The 20,232-nt window shown below is 36.5% G+C and overlaps 1 protein-coding gene across 1 annotated transcript; it reads right to left on the reverse strand.

The window, feature by feature from the left end:
* Positions 1–7,746: 7,746 nt before the first annotated feature.
* Positions 7,747–10,726, reverse strand: LOC104426419 (probable glutathione S-transferase). Its single transcript, XM_010039477.3, has 2 exons — positions 10,342–10,726; positions 7,747–8,390 (listed from the first exon to the last, which is right to left on the reverse strand). The coding sequence occupies exons 1-2, from the start codon at positions 10,654–10,656 to the stop codon at positions 8,013–8,015; spliced, it is 693 nt and encodes a 230-aa protein (XP_010037779.2). The 5' UTR covers positions 10,657–10,726; the 3' UTR covers positions 7,747–8,012.
* Between the last annotated feature and the right edge of the window lie 9,506 nt (positions 10,727–20,232).

Here is a 20,232-nt window from a genome sequence, read left to right on the forward strand (position 1 = left end):
CCACCTCGATGGACCTCCCATCTCAGGGACCTGATATAGACTACCCCTTTCTAAGCGTTTCTCACGTACCCGAGCTACCTTTACTGATCAAGGACACACGCGACTTAGTCTTTGGTCCCAAAAGTTTCCACGCGAACCTATAATTTAGCACTGTGACTTAGAGGTTTCAAAATAGATCATGGATAACATTTTTGACTCATATTTTAGGATCATGTTGTATATGGGTTGTTCGAACATTTAAAGAGTCAAGTGAGAGTGGGTTTAAACAATTAATGTTCAACTAGATCGAATCTTAATGGGTTTCTAGAAAACCCATTTTGGAAATAGAAAGAAAGTAGATTGATTGATCAGGGGGATAAGGTATGGAAGGAACCGGAGCTTTATACTAGTTTCAACGACCATATCATGAAAGAAGAAATCCTGTCTATTCCACTTAGCTATAACCCGAGTACGGATAAACTATCATGGGCAAAGAACAAATCAGGATCTTATTCCGTAAAGAGTGGGTACAACAGGCTGAGGTCCATAGCTGCGTTTATTAGCTCAAACCAAGCAACAATATCCTACTAGCCACCCAAAAACCTATTGACTAAAATTCGGAACGTTAGGCAACGCATGGTAACGTTTTTATTTCTCTAAATTTATGTTCTTTTGTTCCCTGGAACAAAAAAAGAATAGAAATCCGTTTGGTAATGCTAAGTTGTTTTTCTATTCCTCAGAATAGAAAGTTAGCTCATGAATAAATTTGGAGCAGAAATAAAAAGTAAAAAAAAGTTGCTTCTCATTTCTGGGAACAATTTTTAGAAATAAGCCAATTTTCTTTTTTTATTTTTCTTTTATTCCTCTCTCTTGCCGCGGCCACCTCCGACCGCCTACCGCCGCTGCCTCCGCCACCGGTCACCGACCGCCGCTCCGTGAACAAGAATAAAAAATGAATAAATACAAAAAAAAAAAAAATCATTACTTTACCAAACGCATTTCTATTATTTTTCTATTTCAAGAGTATAAATTTTGTATAGTTATCAAACGGGTTTTTTTACTCAGAAATTATTCTCCGGAATATAAATAGAAAATAACTATTTCTGAAAAAAAAAAAAATACTATTCTCCAGCCAAGAAGCGTTGTCCTGCGCATTCCCCCTCAAACTAAGATTCTTCCTATGGAGCATTAGTTAGAGCGCAATCCCAACGCGAGAAAATCTATACAGGAAGCAGATCTTATCTGACCCAATCTGTCCTCCGTGTTAACAAGCTCTAAAAACCATTGAGCATACTCTCCTCCTCTACAGCTAGACGAAATAGGTGTGGTCACACCCACGAATAAACATCATTTGCCCACCCAACGTAATCGGGATGGAACAATGGGTGTTGGGGTGTTTCAATTCAAACTTAATTTCGCCGGCAAATGAGATGGTAGCTGCAACACTGTGGATGATTTGGAAATCATGAAATGCTCACATTTTCTAGGCTCGCCCACTTGACCCAACTTCAGGCGTTGACGCCGCACTCAATCTAACTAAGAGTTTTGTTAGATGGAACCCAAATTCGAAGCCAGTCAGGATTGGTGCAGAAACCAAACCGGAGTAGTGGGTTCCAAAGGCAAGAGGTTCCCTCAAACTCGACACTGGTTGCTCATGGACTAACGAAGCCTCAGCGGCGTCAATTGCTGGTGTCGTTCGTGATTCGAACATCATGCTACTGGATGAGGGAAGTTTGAGCTCTCTCGATGCAAGTTGCCAAAGCCTAAGCTGTGAAGGAGGGCATTCAATTTCTGCAAAAAAAAAAAAAGTGAAAGAAACACACGTGAGATAGCCTGTAATGTACCTGCCAGAAGCTTCCAATCTGCACGGGAAAGTAGATCTGCCTATGAAATATCCAGTCAGCGGCATTATTGAAGACTGCAGGACCTTGTTTGCCCATTCAGATATGGCAAAAGTTGTTTGAAATATATTATGTTCAGAAACTCTCCTGTCTAACGAAACAAAACTCTTCCCACTAATTGGTTATCTTTACACCCCTTACCTTTTTGAAATATATTATGTTCAGAAACTCTCCTGTCTAACGTTGGTAGGGTTCGTTTCTATGAACGAATGAACACATTATTTCGACCAAAACGAAAATACAAAGAAAGTAAGCAATCGTTCCTGCGCACACGGGCACGACCTTCTTCATTCACTCTTCGAGTTGTATGGGGTCGCGCCATATATTTATCCAAAGGCATTCCCTTCGTTCTCCACCAAGCTCGGGACCATTAAAGGTGCGTCCTTGATTCTCAGTATAAAAACTGTACTCTTTCAATTCCCAGCGTTGCGGCTTCCATTCGTTATTAGGTGGGGATATTAAAATGTTTGTGAATGCCGTTTGCTACTTTGTAGGAATCCGAACTCTCTGATTTCCAGTGCTGTTGAAACTATATGTTATGTCGTTATTCACAGATCTTGATGTTTATGACTAATCGGGTAGGGATGTGAATCAGCACCACCAAGTGTTTAATTTAGTGTTTGACAGCAATACAACATGTCATCTTATATCTCATAATATACAACTTGTTCTAATTCAACTTTTCTCTAATTAACTAGTTTACATGTCAAGATTTAATGAGAATCAAGAAAAATATTGAATTACCAATCCAAGAGATGAAGAGTTGCATATTTAGTTTATGAGGATGAGGAAAATAACTCCATTTGATAAACGATTGAAAAGAAGCACTGTGATTGTATGATCTGAATTTTAAAAACTCACAGATGATGATGGCATGGAAAAGTTCTAAGTGTAAGTAATGTGAACTAAATTACATGGCCAACCGTGTGATAAAAAAAACTTGTTGAGTTATTTATGTACTTATCCCAATTTAGAGGCCAATGTTGACAATTTTCTATGATGCGATTCCACCGAATTGTGTTTTAGACACATGCTAGCAAGAGCAATGATAAACAATGATTACATTTATTCTTTTTTGGAGCACTAATCTATTACAGAGTTGCTTAGTTAGCTCAACTCCAACATGAAACACAAATCAAGGAATAGAGCAAGAAGTAATGTAGTAAAATTTTATGAAAAAGAGAAGGGAAATTTGATATCCAACATATCACGATCATTTTTTAAGATCGGTAAATGAGTACCTTAAGATGTAGCTACTAAATAAAACTCTCCATATCTAATTTTGAGGTGCACTTGGGTTTCAACATGTGTTTTCTCATTTGAACTTACTTGATTATAACTTTCTCACGTGTCAATTGCATGAGCTAGACTCTCTTCTACTCTTTTTTCTAATGTTAGATATCCCACAACGAATTCATATTTCTTTGGAGTATGCTAGATACAGTTTTCTTTGATAAATGTGAGAAACAATAAGGATGAAGCTATTAGTGTTATGGTGATGGCAATGCCTAAGAAGTTCGAAAAACACTAAATTTGTTATAGTGTTATTTTATCTTTTGTTATTATATTAGATCATCGTTATAAGTCATACTTGTTAGATTTTTTCCATCTAAAGATGAACATAGATGATCATGTGAAATTTAAACTAAACATTGGAGAAAGGCTCTATGTGCTTTTTAATGAGTATTTGACCACTATGCTAAGAGAGAATCGCTTCAATCTTCAACTAGTCAAGATACTATTTTAGCTAAGGGTAGTATCGGGAATATTGAGAATAATATTGATGAGCATGATTACTCAAGACCAATGAACTTATTGAGCGTTGGATTTATATTTGAGGGAGAATAGGCTTGATAGAAAGTACTATCTAGATCTCAGTATCCTTGATTATGAAAAGGCTTACATTAGTATCTTAATTTGTCTATCATGGCATGTGATATATAGAATATTTATATCACTAACATCACCTCATAGTCGGCTTGTAATTTTGGAGAACACATTTTAAGTAAATATCAGAGTTCCTTTTCCCTAAAAGTGCTGAGGTCAAGCCTAAAGGAAAATTTTGTTATCTATTGTTCCCCTAGAGAAAAATTTTGGTGACGATACTCTCATAGCCGACATTTGAGACTAGTCGCATTAGGTATCTTTTAATCTTATCACTTTTCATTAAACAAGTCATCTCAATTTGTTTTTTATCTGATTCACTTGGTATAGAGAACTCACATGATGTTGACTGAGTTACGTTAGTAGAAAACTCATATAATGTTATGAATGATCATTCTCTATAAGTGCCTGGATTTAATTTGAAGAGGATAAAGGGTCTTCATGAAAAGGGTGGCCTGGATTGAAAGCTAAAAGCTAGAGAGTAGACTCCTGACGTGTGAGAGGGGAAGCTTCAACAAACACAAGGAAAGTCGCATCTTTTTCTTGAAATACTTTTCCATAATGTTAATATTTGGTGAAACAATTACAAGTTGAGTCATTTGGCAAATTGTACTTTCAAATCTTGCGACTCTCACATACTTTTAAGTGGACGTGAAACACCCAGAATCTTTGAAATAAGACCTAAATGATGGCCCACATAATATGTTTTTAATCTCCAAACTTTAAAATCCACATATAAATATTTGGTTCCACTTTCACTATTTTCAGCAATTAAGAACCTAAATGAAGACCCTACATCGCACGACGGGGCTCAACTTGATAATCAAGATTCCGTTCACCAGACTTGGGAGATGGAGTGAAGATCCCAGATTGTTGTTTTCTGATATCCTTTGTTAATTAGTTGATCTGCATCAGCCTTTCGGTACCCTACATTGATCTCCTACTTCACTAACCAGTACTTATCGTCACCGAGATTGGATTGGGTGATGTGACCTTTGTCAGTGTTCAAGATTTTTTTGTTCCCATTTTCATTTTTAAAGTTTCATTTACTTTTCAAAAATTAATAATTTAAAAAATATTTTTCTAAAAATAATACTATTAATAATAATTTCTATTTAATTATTGAAATATTTTTATTGATTCATTTTTTATAAGTAATATAAATAATCATTTTTTAAAAAAATTCAAATTAATTTATTTTTTATGAGACAAAATGCGCTCCTTAGCTTATCTTTTTTTAATTTTTTTTAATTTTTCCCCCCAGCCATCTTTTAGATCCCACATAATCTTTTTAAGTCCGAACACAACTTGATAGGACATGTTGAGTTTAGTCTTTTCAAATGGACTATGCCCGCAAGTGAAGACACCTGTTAGCCAATTAATTAAAAAATACTACAATTGTTAATGCAACCACTGTCTCGGTATTACAGGAATTCACCGTTCTAAAAAGTGAGTTATTTGTTATTTAATATGCTTAACAAATAATAGGTGCTTCAATGGCACTCGTTGACTAGAACGTTTTAAATTTATGAACACATTGCCTTAATTCTTCCTTTGATCAGCAAAAATGAAATAAAGTGAATAAATTAAAAACATACTAACGAGATCAAGTAATTGAAAATAAATTTACACTTGAATAATATATTTTTTGATAACAATTAACACGCTGAAATATCAAAATTTACTTATGGGTTAGTTATAAGATCGATCTCTAGTGGTTTCGACATGCTCTGAGAGACCAATCTGCCATCCACCACAAAGAGCTTTTCAAAAGGACTACTATTGTTAGGTGCAATCACTAAATCGTAAATTCAATATTTCAACTCACACCGAGGCTTAAGGCATAGGTTTATGAACTGCATGTCGTTTTGATGACTTATCATTTTAAAAATCATTATTTATCATAACTTAGAGGCCTAGAAAGTTTTAGTCAAATCAAAAACTCTAGGACCTTTCACTTGGGTATTGAAAAGTTTGACCAAAATTGACCGAACAATTAGACCCTCGTCCAACATCCGTTTGATCCGATTTTGTTGCATTGGGATGCTTGCAATTGATTGATTTCGGATCTGTAATTGAAATTGAGAAATTGTAAGCTTCCCGACATTGTGAAAAATAGGCGATCGGTTCCGAAGGGTAGGAAATTTTACTGCCGCATACAAGTGACAATACGAGTGTGAAAGAATTTCTTTGGATGTGGATTTGGGTATAGTGTCTCGCCGGTTAACGTTTAGTCAATTCTTGATCAATCTTGCGTCAAACTTTATGAAATTTTTAGAATGGGGACACAGTTTGAGGTGATAAGAAGGGTTGTCCGATTTAAGTGAATTGGGCATCGTCGAACAGCCCTTGCATAGCATGGCCTCCTTTAGCATGGCCTCCTTTTGTAGACTTCATTTACTTCACCAAAAATAACTTTCAAGAAAATATTTTCTAGATTTTCTGGCATCCATTTCACGAAAAATGAATTGGTCGGAAAAAATATTTTTCATTTTTCAAGTAGGGAAAACTTCGACCTATTAAAAAAAAGTAAGAGAAAACATTTTCTTTATTCACTCTCTCTTATCTCATATTCTTGTGAGCCCCCACCTCTTTCTTTTTTTTCTTTTTTTTTTTTTTAAATTTGAAATTTTAATTTTTTTCTTTTTCTTTTTTTTTTATTCTTCTTTCTTGGCCGATCACCGACCACAATGATGACTGGCGATTGGCAATAAGTGAGCTCAAAGTGGCCACTCACTAGATCGACAAGCACAAGGCTCTAGCTTGCTAATCTAGCAAAGCCTAAGGCTGGCGGGCTCGAGGCTCAACGGTCTTGGGCAAGCTTGAATTTGCCTTTTTTTGCTGGTCGTCGATGTCATTGTGGCTTGCGACCAACCGAAGAATGAGAAGGAGGAAAAAAAAAAATTAATTAAAATTTTGACTTTTAAAAAAAAATTAAAAATTTAAAAATTGATAAAAGGAGTGCACGGAGGAAAATCAAATTGAATTTTTATACTGAATAGTTGAAAATATATTTTAGTTCATTTTCAAATTTTAGTTGAATCGCCAGAGAATATTTTTATTTTCCTGAAAAATGGCTTTTTGGAAAATATTTTCTAGAAAAACCATATTTTCCAAAACGAATAGAGCTTTAATCTTAGCATAATCTTGTTTTGATCAAATTCTTGGTCAAACCCTGATAAAATTTACGTTTAAAACCAATTATACTTTATTTGCAAAACATTGTTTTAGCGGTTCAATCTACATTTTTTTCGTTTATGCTGACAACATCGTCAATGGCTGAAGTGTCTCCTAGCCGATTTTCATAGTTACGGCGTACAACCCATTCAATTGCACTATGCCAATCAAGCGGGTCTATAGATTTGTTTGAATTCATGAGTGTACCAAACACATTGAGACAGATCAGCATAAGTTCGTGGAAAACTTGAAAATGGCCCAATTATAACAGCTTATGTTTCTCCCGAAATCAAATTGCTGATTTATTCACAAACGCCTTGATGGGGCGTATTAGATGGAGGGAAGCTGAAGTAGATTTGGACGTGATTTGCTGATTCAAGGATGGAAAAGATTTGCTTTATTCTTGGATCCAATTGCTCATTTAAGGACGCAAATGATTTGCTCGAATTTTGGCCAGAAAGTTGTTTACAGATATGTTATTGTTGGATCATATAATGTTCTCTCGTGCCATCATTGCTTCTCTTGCCTTTTCTTTATATTTCAAACTTGTTATTTTTTAAACCAAGTTATGAATGTTCAATTACAGTTTTCTCGGACTGTCATGCTACATAGTTTATCTCATAACTCAATGAGATCAGTTATATTAGTTGAAACCGAGTCCAGATGGTTATGCTATGGGCTTGAAGTTGAGCACTTCTTTTTGCAAACTTCAGTCGATGAAGGAAACGAACAAACCTCCTTATTGTAGTTGATCATCATTAAATTGAAAACCTCTATGAGCAAACAAGACATTCAAAGACAACAATGACAATATGTGAGCATGCTCAGAATTTTATTCATTAAAAGGTAACTCCACAGCCAATATCATCCAAGGACTAAGATTATGTAGATCTACTAACTGCTATACTACTTAAATCAACCAGTTCTAATCCAAATGCATGACATGAAGGATCGTTAAGATTTATTTAGGTGCATAACCAAAACCACACAAAGCAACTGTACATATAACAGTGCTTGGGGAAACGGTTTTTCCTACCAACGGTCCGTGCGAATGCAAATAGTCTGTCTCAGCTAATGACGCGAGGCTAATTCGGCATCCTTCGAGCCACTGATCTTCTCGAAGCGGGCCTTGAACAAGGCATAGAGTCTGTCTCTCGGAGGGAGATTTTCCTTGACGACCGGGCAACTTCGAAACTCTTCAGCCCACTTGCACAGCCGGGGAAATTTATCGGGAGTTAGGATATTGAACCCACCAGCTTCTTGGATAACTACGATCCAGAGTCCCACGGAGTTGGCGGTGATGTCCACAAACCCGAGGTTGTTACCTCCGAAGAACTTCTTGTCCTCGAGATCGCCCTCGAGAATCTTCAGGACCCCGCATGCTTCTTCATATGCATTTTCCTGTTCTTCCCCGAGGCTCCAACAATATTTCCAAAGGGCCGGCACGCACTAAATGAAGTTTAAGTCACAAAGACCGAAAACAAAAGGAGGAATTCTTCTTGGATTAATGCTGTTTTGATCAGATATTGAATCCATCGTGAACTGGAACTAACTAATTTGATTGTGGCGAGTGAATTTGCTCTGGATCTTGGTGATATGGGTTGATGTAGGAGTTATTGGGCTGTTTAGAATAGCGGCCCAACAGCCCACATTCGATCCCACATAAATTGGGCCCAAAATCCAATTTTGGGGCTTAGAAAAGGGATTTAGGAAAACCTCCTATCAACTTTACAAAACAAGGGGCCGGACATTATATACTTTCGTATTTTTGGTTGCAAATATTATATTGTGAAAAATGCGAATAAAAATTTTGGTAAATTTGATCCTAGATCACATGAAGCAATGTTTTCGGGTTATTCACTATCTACTAAAGCTTTTTCGTGTGTATGACAAGAGAACCTAGGAAGTAGAGAAATCAACTCACATAAAGTTAGATGCTTGGAGAAGTACAGGAGCCAGTAGAAAAAGGAGGAACAAATTCCTGACACAGATGCTTCAGCTCATACAGAACCAAAAAGTTTATAAGAGCAAGTTACTGAATCTGTCTCTCTCTGCCGAAGGATTGAAAGTTCACTTCTAAACATCAAAAAGAACAAATCGTTGGATACCTCTCAAAAGCGACTAATATTATATTTTCATTTCGGGAAATGATGAATTTAATGGAACAGTCATCCAATAAAAAGTGTGGAAGAAGCTCTATAAGGTGAAAACTGAATAGAAGCAATGCAAAAAGAGTATTATCAAGGGTTAATACCCTGAAAAACCCCAAACTGGTATACATGTGACAAATTTACGCCAAAATATTTTTTTTACTATAAAAAACCCCCAAACTAATACATCTGTGACAAATTTACCCCGACTGACCATAAAAAAACGCTAAACCGGTACATTTATGACAAATTTATCACAAACTAATTTATTTGACCGCAAAAAACCCCAAACTAATAAATTTGTGACAAATATACTCTCCACTAAATTGAATTAATGCCACAAAAAAATTACAAAAATTGTAAATTGTGACAAACGGAGCGTAAAATCTCAAATTGGTATACTAGTCAACTGTCACGTGTCATTTAACTTAATAATTTGACAATAAAATTTAACGAAAATTAACAGAGTGTAAATTTGTCACAAGTGTACCAGTTTGAGATAAATTTGTCAAAAGTATACCAGTTTGGGATTTTTAGTGGTCAAAAAAATAGTTTGGTAAATTTGTCACAAATTTACCAGTTTTTGGTTTTTCAGGGTATTAACCCTATTATCAATTCAAAGTCAATAAAATTTTGAAACTAATTGAACAACCCAAGGATTCTTCCGTCAAAGGATAAAACTAGATCTATATAGTAATAAATAAGTCTAGGCTCGTAGCACAAGGTATTCACAAGAAAAATGCATTCATTATGATAAAACTTATGTTTCCATTCCTTAATGGTTATACAGGGGAAAAAGTGCTTGTAGAACAATTCTTAGGTCTTCAAGTATCAGAAAAGTGGACTCTGCCTACAAACTCCCAAAGACTTTACATTGATTAAAGAAAGTTTTGAAGGTTTGGTACAGTGGTTAAGTAATTTTCTCGTCGAAAATATGTTCGAAAAGGGCTCGAGCCTAAGGTTCAGCTTAGCCTATCATCATTCACGCAGTTTCGGATCTCGCTTTTCTCAAATTCTTCTTCCCCCACAAATCAAAGTCAACCCCACACCTTATGCCGCAGCTACACTACCAGACTGTCCGGGAGGTTTCACGACTTTTACAGATGACGAACTAATATTTTCCTGTCTTTTTGTCAATAATGGTCATCAAGCTCTTTTAAGATGAGTAGCTTACAGATTTAACTGCTAACATAACCTATATGAGTAGCTCACAGAGAGTATTGCACTCAATTTTAAGATGAGACGGTTACCTTTTCATCCAAGAACTTAGCCCAGAATCGGGCCATCGCTCTCTTGTACGGATCTCGTGGCAAGATCGGGTTGTCCTTCCATGTCTCGTCGATGTACTCAAGAATCATCAGAGACTCCGCGATGGGCTTGCCATTGTGGACAAGCACAGGCATCTTCTTGTGCACGGGGTTGTACTCGAGAAGCAAAGCGCTTTTGTTGTGGATTATGTCCCCATCCAAGTACTCGTATTCAACCCCTTTGATCTTCAGAGCTATCTCGACTCGCCGGCTAAATGGGTTCGCCCATGCACCCAATAGTTTCAATTCTTCACCCATCTATCCAAACACGGTCGCGGGCTCCCACGCACACTGAGAATCGCTCTTCTTGGGCAGTAGCCAAATAAAACATGCGAGTGTCCTTAGTTTTTTAAGATTGGCATCTTATAGGGTTCAAATGGAGAGAAGATTCCTTGGCGCGTAGGATAGCACATCTTTCGAAAATAAAATAAAAAAACAAAAAATGACATCTGTGTCAACGGGTCAAAGTCGACGCCTATAAAATTGTGGAGTTGGTGGTTCGAAGACTTATTGGCCAGGAAATAAGCAGATTGGCCGAACTACCTCAGGATACCTCAGATACGGTGAAATATTCAATTTGTGAATATGAATGGACGGCTAGATCCTACGTAGCACTGACATACGACACGAATACTCGACACTACACGACATGCAGACACGTTATTTCTCAAAAATAGAGAATTTCGATATGTTGAGATACGTTATATATTAAATGAATATTTTTATTTTTAATTAATTTGATTCAAATTCACAAATAAATAAATAATAAAAAGAGCTTATAATGAATTTACACTAATAATATTAATTAATATTTTTTATCGAATTAATAAATCTATTAATAGAAAATTTGAAAGACAAATTCATAGTTAATGTGTACCCATATTTGGGAACATGTTTCTAATTTTAACAAAAATTATAGATGAAACTAATGACTATAAAAGATTATAATCAACTTATTTAAATATCTATGATCTTCTATAATAATCAAAGTTTATCATTATTTGACATTCATTATTTTTATTTAGGGTTAATGCTTTGAAAAACCCAAACTAATATACTTATGACAAATTTATCCCGAACTAATTTTTGACCACCAAAAACCCCAAATTGGTACACCTTTGACAAATGTATCTCAAACCGATATATTTGTGACAAATTTACCTTATGTTAGTTTCCATTAAATTTTAGTATTAAATTACTAAGTTAAATTATACGTGACAGTTAACTAGTATATCGATTTAGGATTTTACTCTTGTTTGTCACAGTTATACAATTTTTGTAATTTTTTTATGATATTAATCCAATTTAACGAGGGATAATTTGTTACAAATGTATCGTTTAGATTTTTACGGTTAAATAAATTAGTTTAGGTAAATTTGTCACACGTATACCAATTTATGATTTTTCATATCAAAAAAATAATTTTGGATAAATTTGTCACACTTATACCATTTTAAGATTTTTCAAGGTATTAACATTTTTATTTTTGAAAACTATTTTTAGCCAATTTATTTATTTTTCTAATAAAAATAACCTCATCACCCAAAAATTATTTCCCTCCCTCCTTTTTTTTTTTTCCCAAATCCTCATCCCCCAAAAATTATTTCACTCCCTCAATTTCTTTTCCTCCTTTCTCCCCCTTAATCACTTGTCATTTCTCTCGATTCTCTCTCCCACCCCACACCACCCCCTGATTTCTTTCCCTCGTTGCCCCCCCAACATCACCATCGTTTCTCTCCCCCATGCAACCCCACCCCCCAGGGCCCCCTGAACTTGTTTCTTTCCCTTTCTTCCATCCCCCATCACCCATTGTTTCTTCCCCCACACCACCCCAACCCCTGGGCCCCCTTCGCCTCCAATTCTTTCCCTTTCTTCCATCCCCCCATCACCCATTATTTCTCTTTCTCTCCCCCACACCACCCCAACCCATCCCCTTGGGGCCCCCTTTGCCTCCGGTTCTTTCCCTTTCTTCCCCCTCTCCCCACCATCACTTGTTAACTGCGACCTCCTCCTCTTCTTCCTCCTTGCACAATCCTCTCTGCTCTCTTTTGATCGCCTCATCAAAATAGCTCACTGCCTCATCTCTGGCCCTTCCTCCTTCACAACCGCATCCTCACCGCTAACCCTCCATCGCAGCATCGCAATCACGACCCTCTAGATTGCCTTGGTCTCTGCTCTTCCTCTAGCCTTCCCTCGCCGTCATGGCCTTGCCTCCACTCCCATGCCCTCACCTCCACTTTGCATCGTCTTCTTCAACAATCCTCTCTCGAACACGCATGTCGGAACGTGTCGAGAAAAGTTGACCATGTGTCGGAAACTCCAACATGCATTGATCGCATGAACGAGCGTGTCCAACACGATACAAAAGCTCCAACAACGTATTTGTTCTTCATAGGCTAGAATCTCCAATTAATCTAAACTAGGTCTAATCATTCAATTCAAAGTTGATATATGATGTCACTTTCAAGACAATCGCTAAATTTCTAGCAGTAGTCCATAAGTGCCTCAAGAATCTCCATTGGCATATAGATGGGTCGGATCAAATATGAAAAGGTCAAAACTAATTAAACCGTTTAACTCATAATCCTAATCTAATGCCATATAATACATTTACCTTAAATTAATTTTCTTCTCACAAAAAATCATAAGTCGGTATGCTATGATTAGGAGTGATCATGGTCCGAATTGGGCCATTCCAGCGCCTAACCCTAAGATCAAACTGCACAACATTGGTCTCTAATTTTTTGGGATTGAGGACCAACCTGGTTGAACCTATGACCAAGCACCGAACCCAACCAATGGGTTCGGTTCGGTTCCAAGGTCAAACCCGGGACCAATTAATAATTTTTTTTTATTTCAATTTTTATATTCCCTAAAAAGTAAAACTTATTAATTCAAATTACATATCAATCAACAATACGGTGTTGAGAAACCAAACTATAAACATAAATACATATTTAACATAAATTTAAGATAAGGTGATCATAGAAATCTCACACTTGTTAAAAACAACAAACTATAAAAAAAGATTGAGATTGCTAATAGAGATAAAGTGTTTCCATCGCTGAAGCGTACTATAATTTTCTTGCTTTTGATTTGTCTTTGAATCATTAATTCGTTCGGGAAATGGGATGAGATGGGAAGTTTAAGAGAAAATAATTCTAGGCCAAAAAATGTTTTCTAGACATCTTCTCCTGTGATCATCTATCAATAATACTTGTAACACCATTTGCAAAAACAGTTCATACATTCAATCAAGCAAAGTATAATCAACCAATCATGAAGCTTCACACCACTTGACAAGCAAATCATCATAACAATTGCGATACTACTATTCAAAAACTTCTTCCATTTGATACAAACTAAAAAGCAAAATGCAATTGAAAATTACTAGTAAAATACAATTAAACCATAAGAGTTCAAAATACTTAATATAAACCATGAATATACAAATTTACATTTTGTTAATTCTTAGATGATCACTTTAGCTTCTGAACACCTGAAAACAAAACAAACAACACACATAATTAATACCTAATAAAATTTAAAATTGAAATTACTATTAGTGCCATTGATGGAACATCTCGCCATTTATGGTCATCCAACTTCAACATGCAAACTCTATTTACTAATGGTAATCTCCTCAGTAAGATAATCCATATCTTAAAAAAAGGAATTCATTCATTAGATGTACAAAAGAATTAACAAGTAAAAACGAAATATGCAGGATTTAAGCTTACCCAATTCAAACTTTTTGACATTCTCAATGAACTCTTCAACATTAATAGGCACACGAGCAGGTCTCAACCAGTCTTTACTCTTTAGTACAGATTAAAGCTTCACTACTCTAGGAATCTAAGAACTTCTAAAACCATCAAACACCCAACCAGAAGTATTAAAAACCGATTCTGAAACAACAGTAGTCACGGGAATAGATAAAACATCCCAAGCTATCGAAAATAGAAGTTTATATTTCGAACTGGTACTCTTTCACCACATCGAAATATCCAAATCAAGAATATCTTCAGAATCCTCTTCAAGATACCGTTCAAGCTTTGATTTGTCGTTATCACGCCCTCTTTTCTTTTGATGGAAAAAGTTTTTTCGCCAAGTTTTGATGTTAATCTTGTCGTTTCCATCATTTCCATTGATATTGGAAGCACTGCTACTTTCAATAATCATAGTTTGACCACCCAAATATCAGTTACCATGACCAAGAAAATATTATTTATAAAATGCATAAAAAAGCTCCAACATGTACTTCAACTTATTGTGCATCTCATTAATTTTTGTTTCATCATCATAAATTTGCTCATAACAATACTTCACATAATACAACTTTTTTATAGGATCTAACGCCACCGTAATCAAAATCATTATATTTACTTTATCCAAACTTCCATAATATTTATCAAACATCTCATTCATTTTTGTACCCATAGTTATAAGCTTAGGATCCAAGCATTACTCGCATCTTTCAAATATTTGTACAAAAACGCTATCCCCTTAAAATAATCATTCGAAATAATATATAAACTCCTTAACATTTGAATGGTGTGATCATAAAATTGTTTCAAGAATTTGAAAAGAATAATGGCATTTCCTATTAAATTATGTCTCGAGTTTGAGCCATTGCAAAACGAGATTCACTTGAATAAATTTTTTTATTATTTGAGCGTGGGACTGCATGAAGGATTACATAAAAAAAAAAAGATAAATGAAGGTTTTATTCTTCGCCTGCAAGTATCCGAACCCTCTTTTCATAGAAGGTTATTATCGTGGGGCCCAAAGTCAATTATTTGACTTTGGGCACACACAATATTCCGGATGGGGTTTTTTCTTTTGGTTGATGGATAAAACAGGAAGCCTCTGCACATACGCATGAAGCCAAGCGTAGGTGGGCCCAGGTCAAACTTTGACCTGGGCACACATATAAAAGCAGAGACAATTTACAGGTCTTTTTTTTTTCTTGCCATTCAAAGTCCGCCAAAGCCCTACATAAGAATCTGCATTCACGCCACACGTCCGCCAAAGAGGAGCTACACGAAAGAAAGATCTTTTCTTTTTGGCGTACAACTTGAACGCGTGGTATTTTTCAGACGTGAGTTTATATCTAAGTGAGTTGTTTATTTATAAGCACTTTGGGTTTTTTTATTAAATCTAAGTGTGGAAAACACTTGAGCTTGTGAGTGATTATAAACTCTAATTCTCCGATTAAAATGGATTATTTGCTTCTGGCTCTCATCGTGGACGTAGGTACCGATACTCAAATCAAACCACGTAAATTTCCGGTATCCTTATTTTTCTCGTTTATTTCTCTGGTAATTTCACGTTGACATAAATTGCAAGATCCTGTCGTTTCCGCGTATTATATCCCAACAAATTGGTATCAGAGCTTCGTCAGTATCAGATTTCATGATTGTGATTTGGAGCTTTTGCTTGTCTTATTATTATCTGGAAATTTTGTTATTACAATTATGTCTAAGAGGAAATCTGAAATTGAGAAGTTTAACGGGAGCAATAACTTTGTGTTATGGAGCATCAAGATGCGGGCATTATTGACAACATAAGGTTTGATCAAGGCACTGGATGGTGAAGATGAGTTGCCTATTATAATGAAAGCCTCTGAGAGGGTAAAGCTAATGGAAAAAACAAAAAGTATAATCCTATTAAATTTGTCGAATGAGGTGTTAATAGAGGTTGCCAAGGAGAAGGATGCCGCAGCATTATGGGCAAAACTTCAAGCACTCTATGTGAGAAAAGGTTTAAATAATCGCTTGTACATGTTGAAGAAGATGTTTCAATTTAGACATACTGAAGATACGTCTATCAGAACCCACCTAGATGAATTCAATAAACTCATGATAGATCTAAAGAACGTCGGTAAAATACTTGATGATAAAGAACAAAGCATGATGTTGTTAACCTCTTTACCAAAGTCATGGGAGCACTTTACTGATTCACTATTACAGAGACGTACTATAATTACCTCAGAAAATGTAAAGTCCGCTTTATTTGCTAAGGAGTGGTAGAAAAAGTTGCGAGATGACGGTCTGACATAAGGAGTAGCGGAAGCACTGATGATTCAAGGTAGAAAACAACATCGAGGGCCTAGTAGCAGCAAAGATAAAAGCATATCGAAATCACGGCATAGAAAGTCCAAGGAACACATGAAGTGCTTTGAGTGTCATGAGGAGGAGCACATCAGGAGATATTGTCCAAAGCGGAGGAATAAAACTGATAGGCAGAATGCCATAAGCAATGTGGCAAACATTGCCAAGGGGAGCAATAGTGATACAGAAGATGTTTTATGTGTGACTGTTACTTCGTCAGGAGACAAATGGTTGTTGGATTCGGGGTGTTCCTATCACATGACGCCTCATAAGAACTAGTTTACTACTTACTAGGTTGCAAATGGTGGTAGAGTTCTTTTGGAGAATAATGCAGTCTGTAAGGCTGTGAGGATAGGGACAATTCGGATCCGGATGCACGATGGGATGGTGCACACATTAACAGATGTGAGGCATGTACCAAAACTCAAGAAGAACCTTATTTCTCTGGGGACACTCGATGACATCGAGTGTAGGTACACCGTTGAAGGTGGAGTACTGAAGATCTCTCGAGGTGCCATGACAGTGATGAAGGGAAAGAAAGTAAATACTCTCTATCATCTACTGGGAGAGACCGTGACCGGAACCACTGCAGTTTCATCAGATGAGTCAAACTCTAACTTGACTCAATTATGGCATATGTGTTTGGGGCATATGAGCGAGGCAAGTATGACGATGCTGAATGAAAGGGGGTTATTGAAGGGTCAAAAGACAGGGAAGCTGGACCTATGTAAGCATTGCATCTTTGGGAAGCAGCACCGAGTTAAATTTACTACAGCTATTCATTCAACCAAGCGACTAGTTGAATATATTCACTTAGACGTCTAGGGCCCGTCGTCTTCTGTTCCTTCGAAAGAAGGTACCCAATATATACTGACATTTATCAACAATTATTCGATGAAGGTATGGGTATACTTCCTGAAACACAAATATAAAGTGTTTGATCGGTTCAAGAAATTTAAGCCATTGATTGAGAAGCAGTCTGATAAACAAATCAAGTGCCTAAGAACCGATAATGGCATGGAGTTATGTGGTAAATATTTTACCGAGTTCTGCGAGAAAGAATGTATTGTGAGACACCGCATAGTACCTGAGATACCACGGCAGAATAGCATAGCAGAACGAAAGAACAAAACTTTACTTGAACAAGCTCGATGAATGCTTTCACATGCAAGACTTGGCAAAGAATTTTGAGTTGAAGCAGTGAACATGGCATATTACCTAGTTAATCAATCTCCATCATCTGCTATCGAGTGGAAGACTCCTGAGGAAAATGGTCAGGGAAACTTGTTGATTATTCTAGATTATGTATATTCAGATGTCCTACGTATGTTTATGCAAGTGATGGTAAATTTGAGCCAAGGGCGAAGAAGTGCATATTTCTGGGTTATACACGTGAGGTGAAAGGCTACCGGCTGTGGTGTACTGATCTCAGATCACCTGATTTTCTAATCAATAGAAATGTGATTTTCAACAAGATTACAATGCTTCAATAGAGGAGTTTTGAGACACAACCAACAAAGAAGACATATCATGGTGTCATTAGTGAGGTAGAACTTCAGGTAGAGACTCTAGAGATCTCAAATGTAACAGAAGTTGAGACTGCAGATGAAATCACAATTCCGGGTTATACATTATAACCGTAGATAAACTATAACCAGAGACATATCATGGTGTCATTAGTATAGACTCCGGAGACATATCATGGTGTCATTAGTGTATAACCCAGAAGTGCATATTTCTAGGTCATACACTATAACCATAGATAGACAAAGAAGGCACATTAAATCACTGGTATGTTATGGTTATACAGATATTACTTATGCATTGACTGTAGGTAATGAAGTGGAGACAGATGAGCCTTCGTCTTACTCTGAGGCGATGACTAATTTGGAGTCGTCGCAGTGGCTAAGGGCTATGAGTGAATAGATGGAATCATTCCATGAAATCATACATGGGAGCTGGTCAAAGTACCTAAGAGCCAAAAGATTGTCGGAAGTAAATGGGTCTTTAAATGGAAAGAGGGCATTCCCGGTGTCGAGATAGCGAGGTATAAGGTGAGACTTGTGGCGAAGGGATATACACAGCGTGAGGGCATTAACTACAATGAGGTGTTCTCTCCGGTGGCAAGACATATTATATTCGTGTTTTACTTGCCTTAGTTGCTTCATAGGATCTCGAGTTAGAGCAACTAGATGTCAAAACTACATTTCTTCATGGTGAGTTGGAGGAGCAAATTTACATGAGGCAACCAGAGGGATTTACTATTCCGAATAAGAAAGATTATATTTGCTTGTTGAAGAAATCTTTGTATGAGCTAAAACAATTTCCTAGGCAGTGGTATAAACGTTTTGATACTTTCATGGCTAGTCAAAACTATTCAAAAAGTCATATGGATAGCTGCGTTTACTATAGGAGATTGGAGAATGGTTTTTTAATTTATCTACTTTTATATGTTGATAATATGCTGATAGTAGCTAAGAATATGTCTGATATTAATGTGTTGAAGAAGCAATTAAATGCTGAATTTGAAATGAAAGATTTAGGTGCTACAAAGAAAATATTAGGTATGGAGATTTTGTGTGATAGGGATGAAGGAGTTTTATGTCTATCTCAAAAGAAATATATTGAGAAGATCGTAGCACGTTTTAATATGCAGTCGGCAAAATCTGTAAGTACACCTTTAGCGAAGCACTTTAAATTTTCAGATAAATTATCACCGCAGACTAAGGAGGAAGAGGATCATATGTCCCGTATTCCTTATTCTAGTATTGTGGGTAGTATTATGTATATTATGGTGTACACTAGGCCTGATATTTCACAAGCTGTAAGCGTGGTTAGTCGTTATATGAAGCGTCCTGGAAAAACTCATTGGGAAGCTGTGAAGTGGATCCTCAAATATTTGAAGGGGACAACAGACGTGGTATAGTGTACTGGAGGGACAACAAGGCAGTGAGACCACTGGTTTTGTGGATTTGAATCACGCTAGTGACTTGGATGATTGCAAGTCTTTAATAGTACGTGTTTACGCTAGCAGGTGGTGCAATTAGTTAGAAAGTGTCCTTACAGGATCACATTACCTTACTCTCGGACTTTGGGTTAGAATACAAAAGTGTGCCAGGATGCGATATATTTGGCATATAATCCAATTTATCATGAGCGAACGAAGCATATTAACATCAAGTACCACTTCATCCTAAATGTCTTAGCTAAGGGTAATGTTATTGTCAAAAAGATTGCTACAGCAGATAACCCGGCAGACATGATAACTAAGTCTGTTACTTTGGTGAAGCTCAAACTCTACTTGAGCTCTATTGGCATCTGTGGAGAGTGAGCGTCCGTTGGGGCGTTGGGAAAGCAGCATGAATGATGAGCACTATAACTTGGCTTCAAATATCGAACAAAGGTGAAGAATTGTTAAATTATGTCTCAAGTTTAAGCCATTGCAAAACATGATTTGCTTGGATAAAAAAATTATTATTTGATTGTGGGACTGCATGAAAGATACAAAAAATAATAATAATAATAATAATAAAGGAATGTTTTATTCTTCGCCTGCAAGTGTCCAAACCCTCCTTTCATAGAAGGTTATTATCGTGGGGCCCAAAGTCAATTTTTTTACTTTGGGCACACACAATATTCCGTATGGGGTTTTTTCTTTTGGCTGATGGATAAAACAAGAAACCTCTGCACGTACTCGTGAAGCCAAGCGTACGGGGGCCCA

Source organism: Eucalyptus grandis, chromosome 11 (assembly GCF_016545825.1).
Source record: "Eucalyptus grandis isolate ANBG69807.140 chromosome 11, ASM1654582v1, whole genome shotgun sequence".
In the NCBI taxonomy this organism is placed as follows: domain Eukaryota; kingdom Viridiplantae; phylum Streptophyta; class Magnoliopsida; order Myrtales; family Myrtaceae; genus Eucalyptus; species Eucalyptus grandis.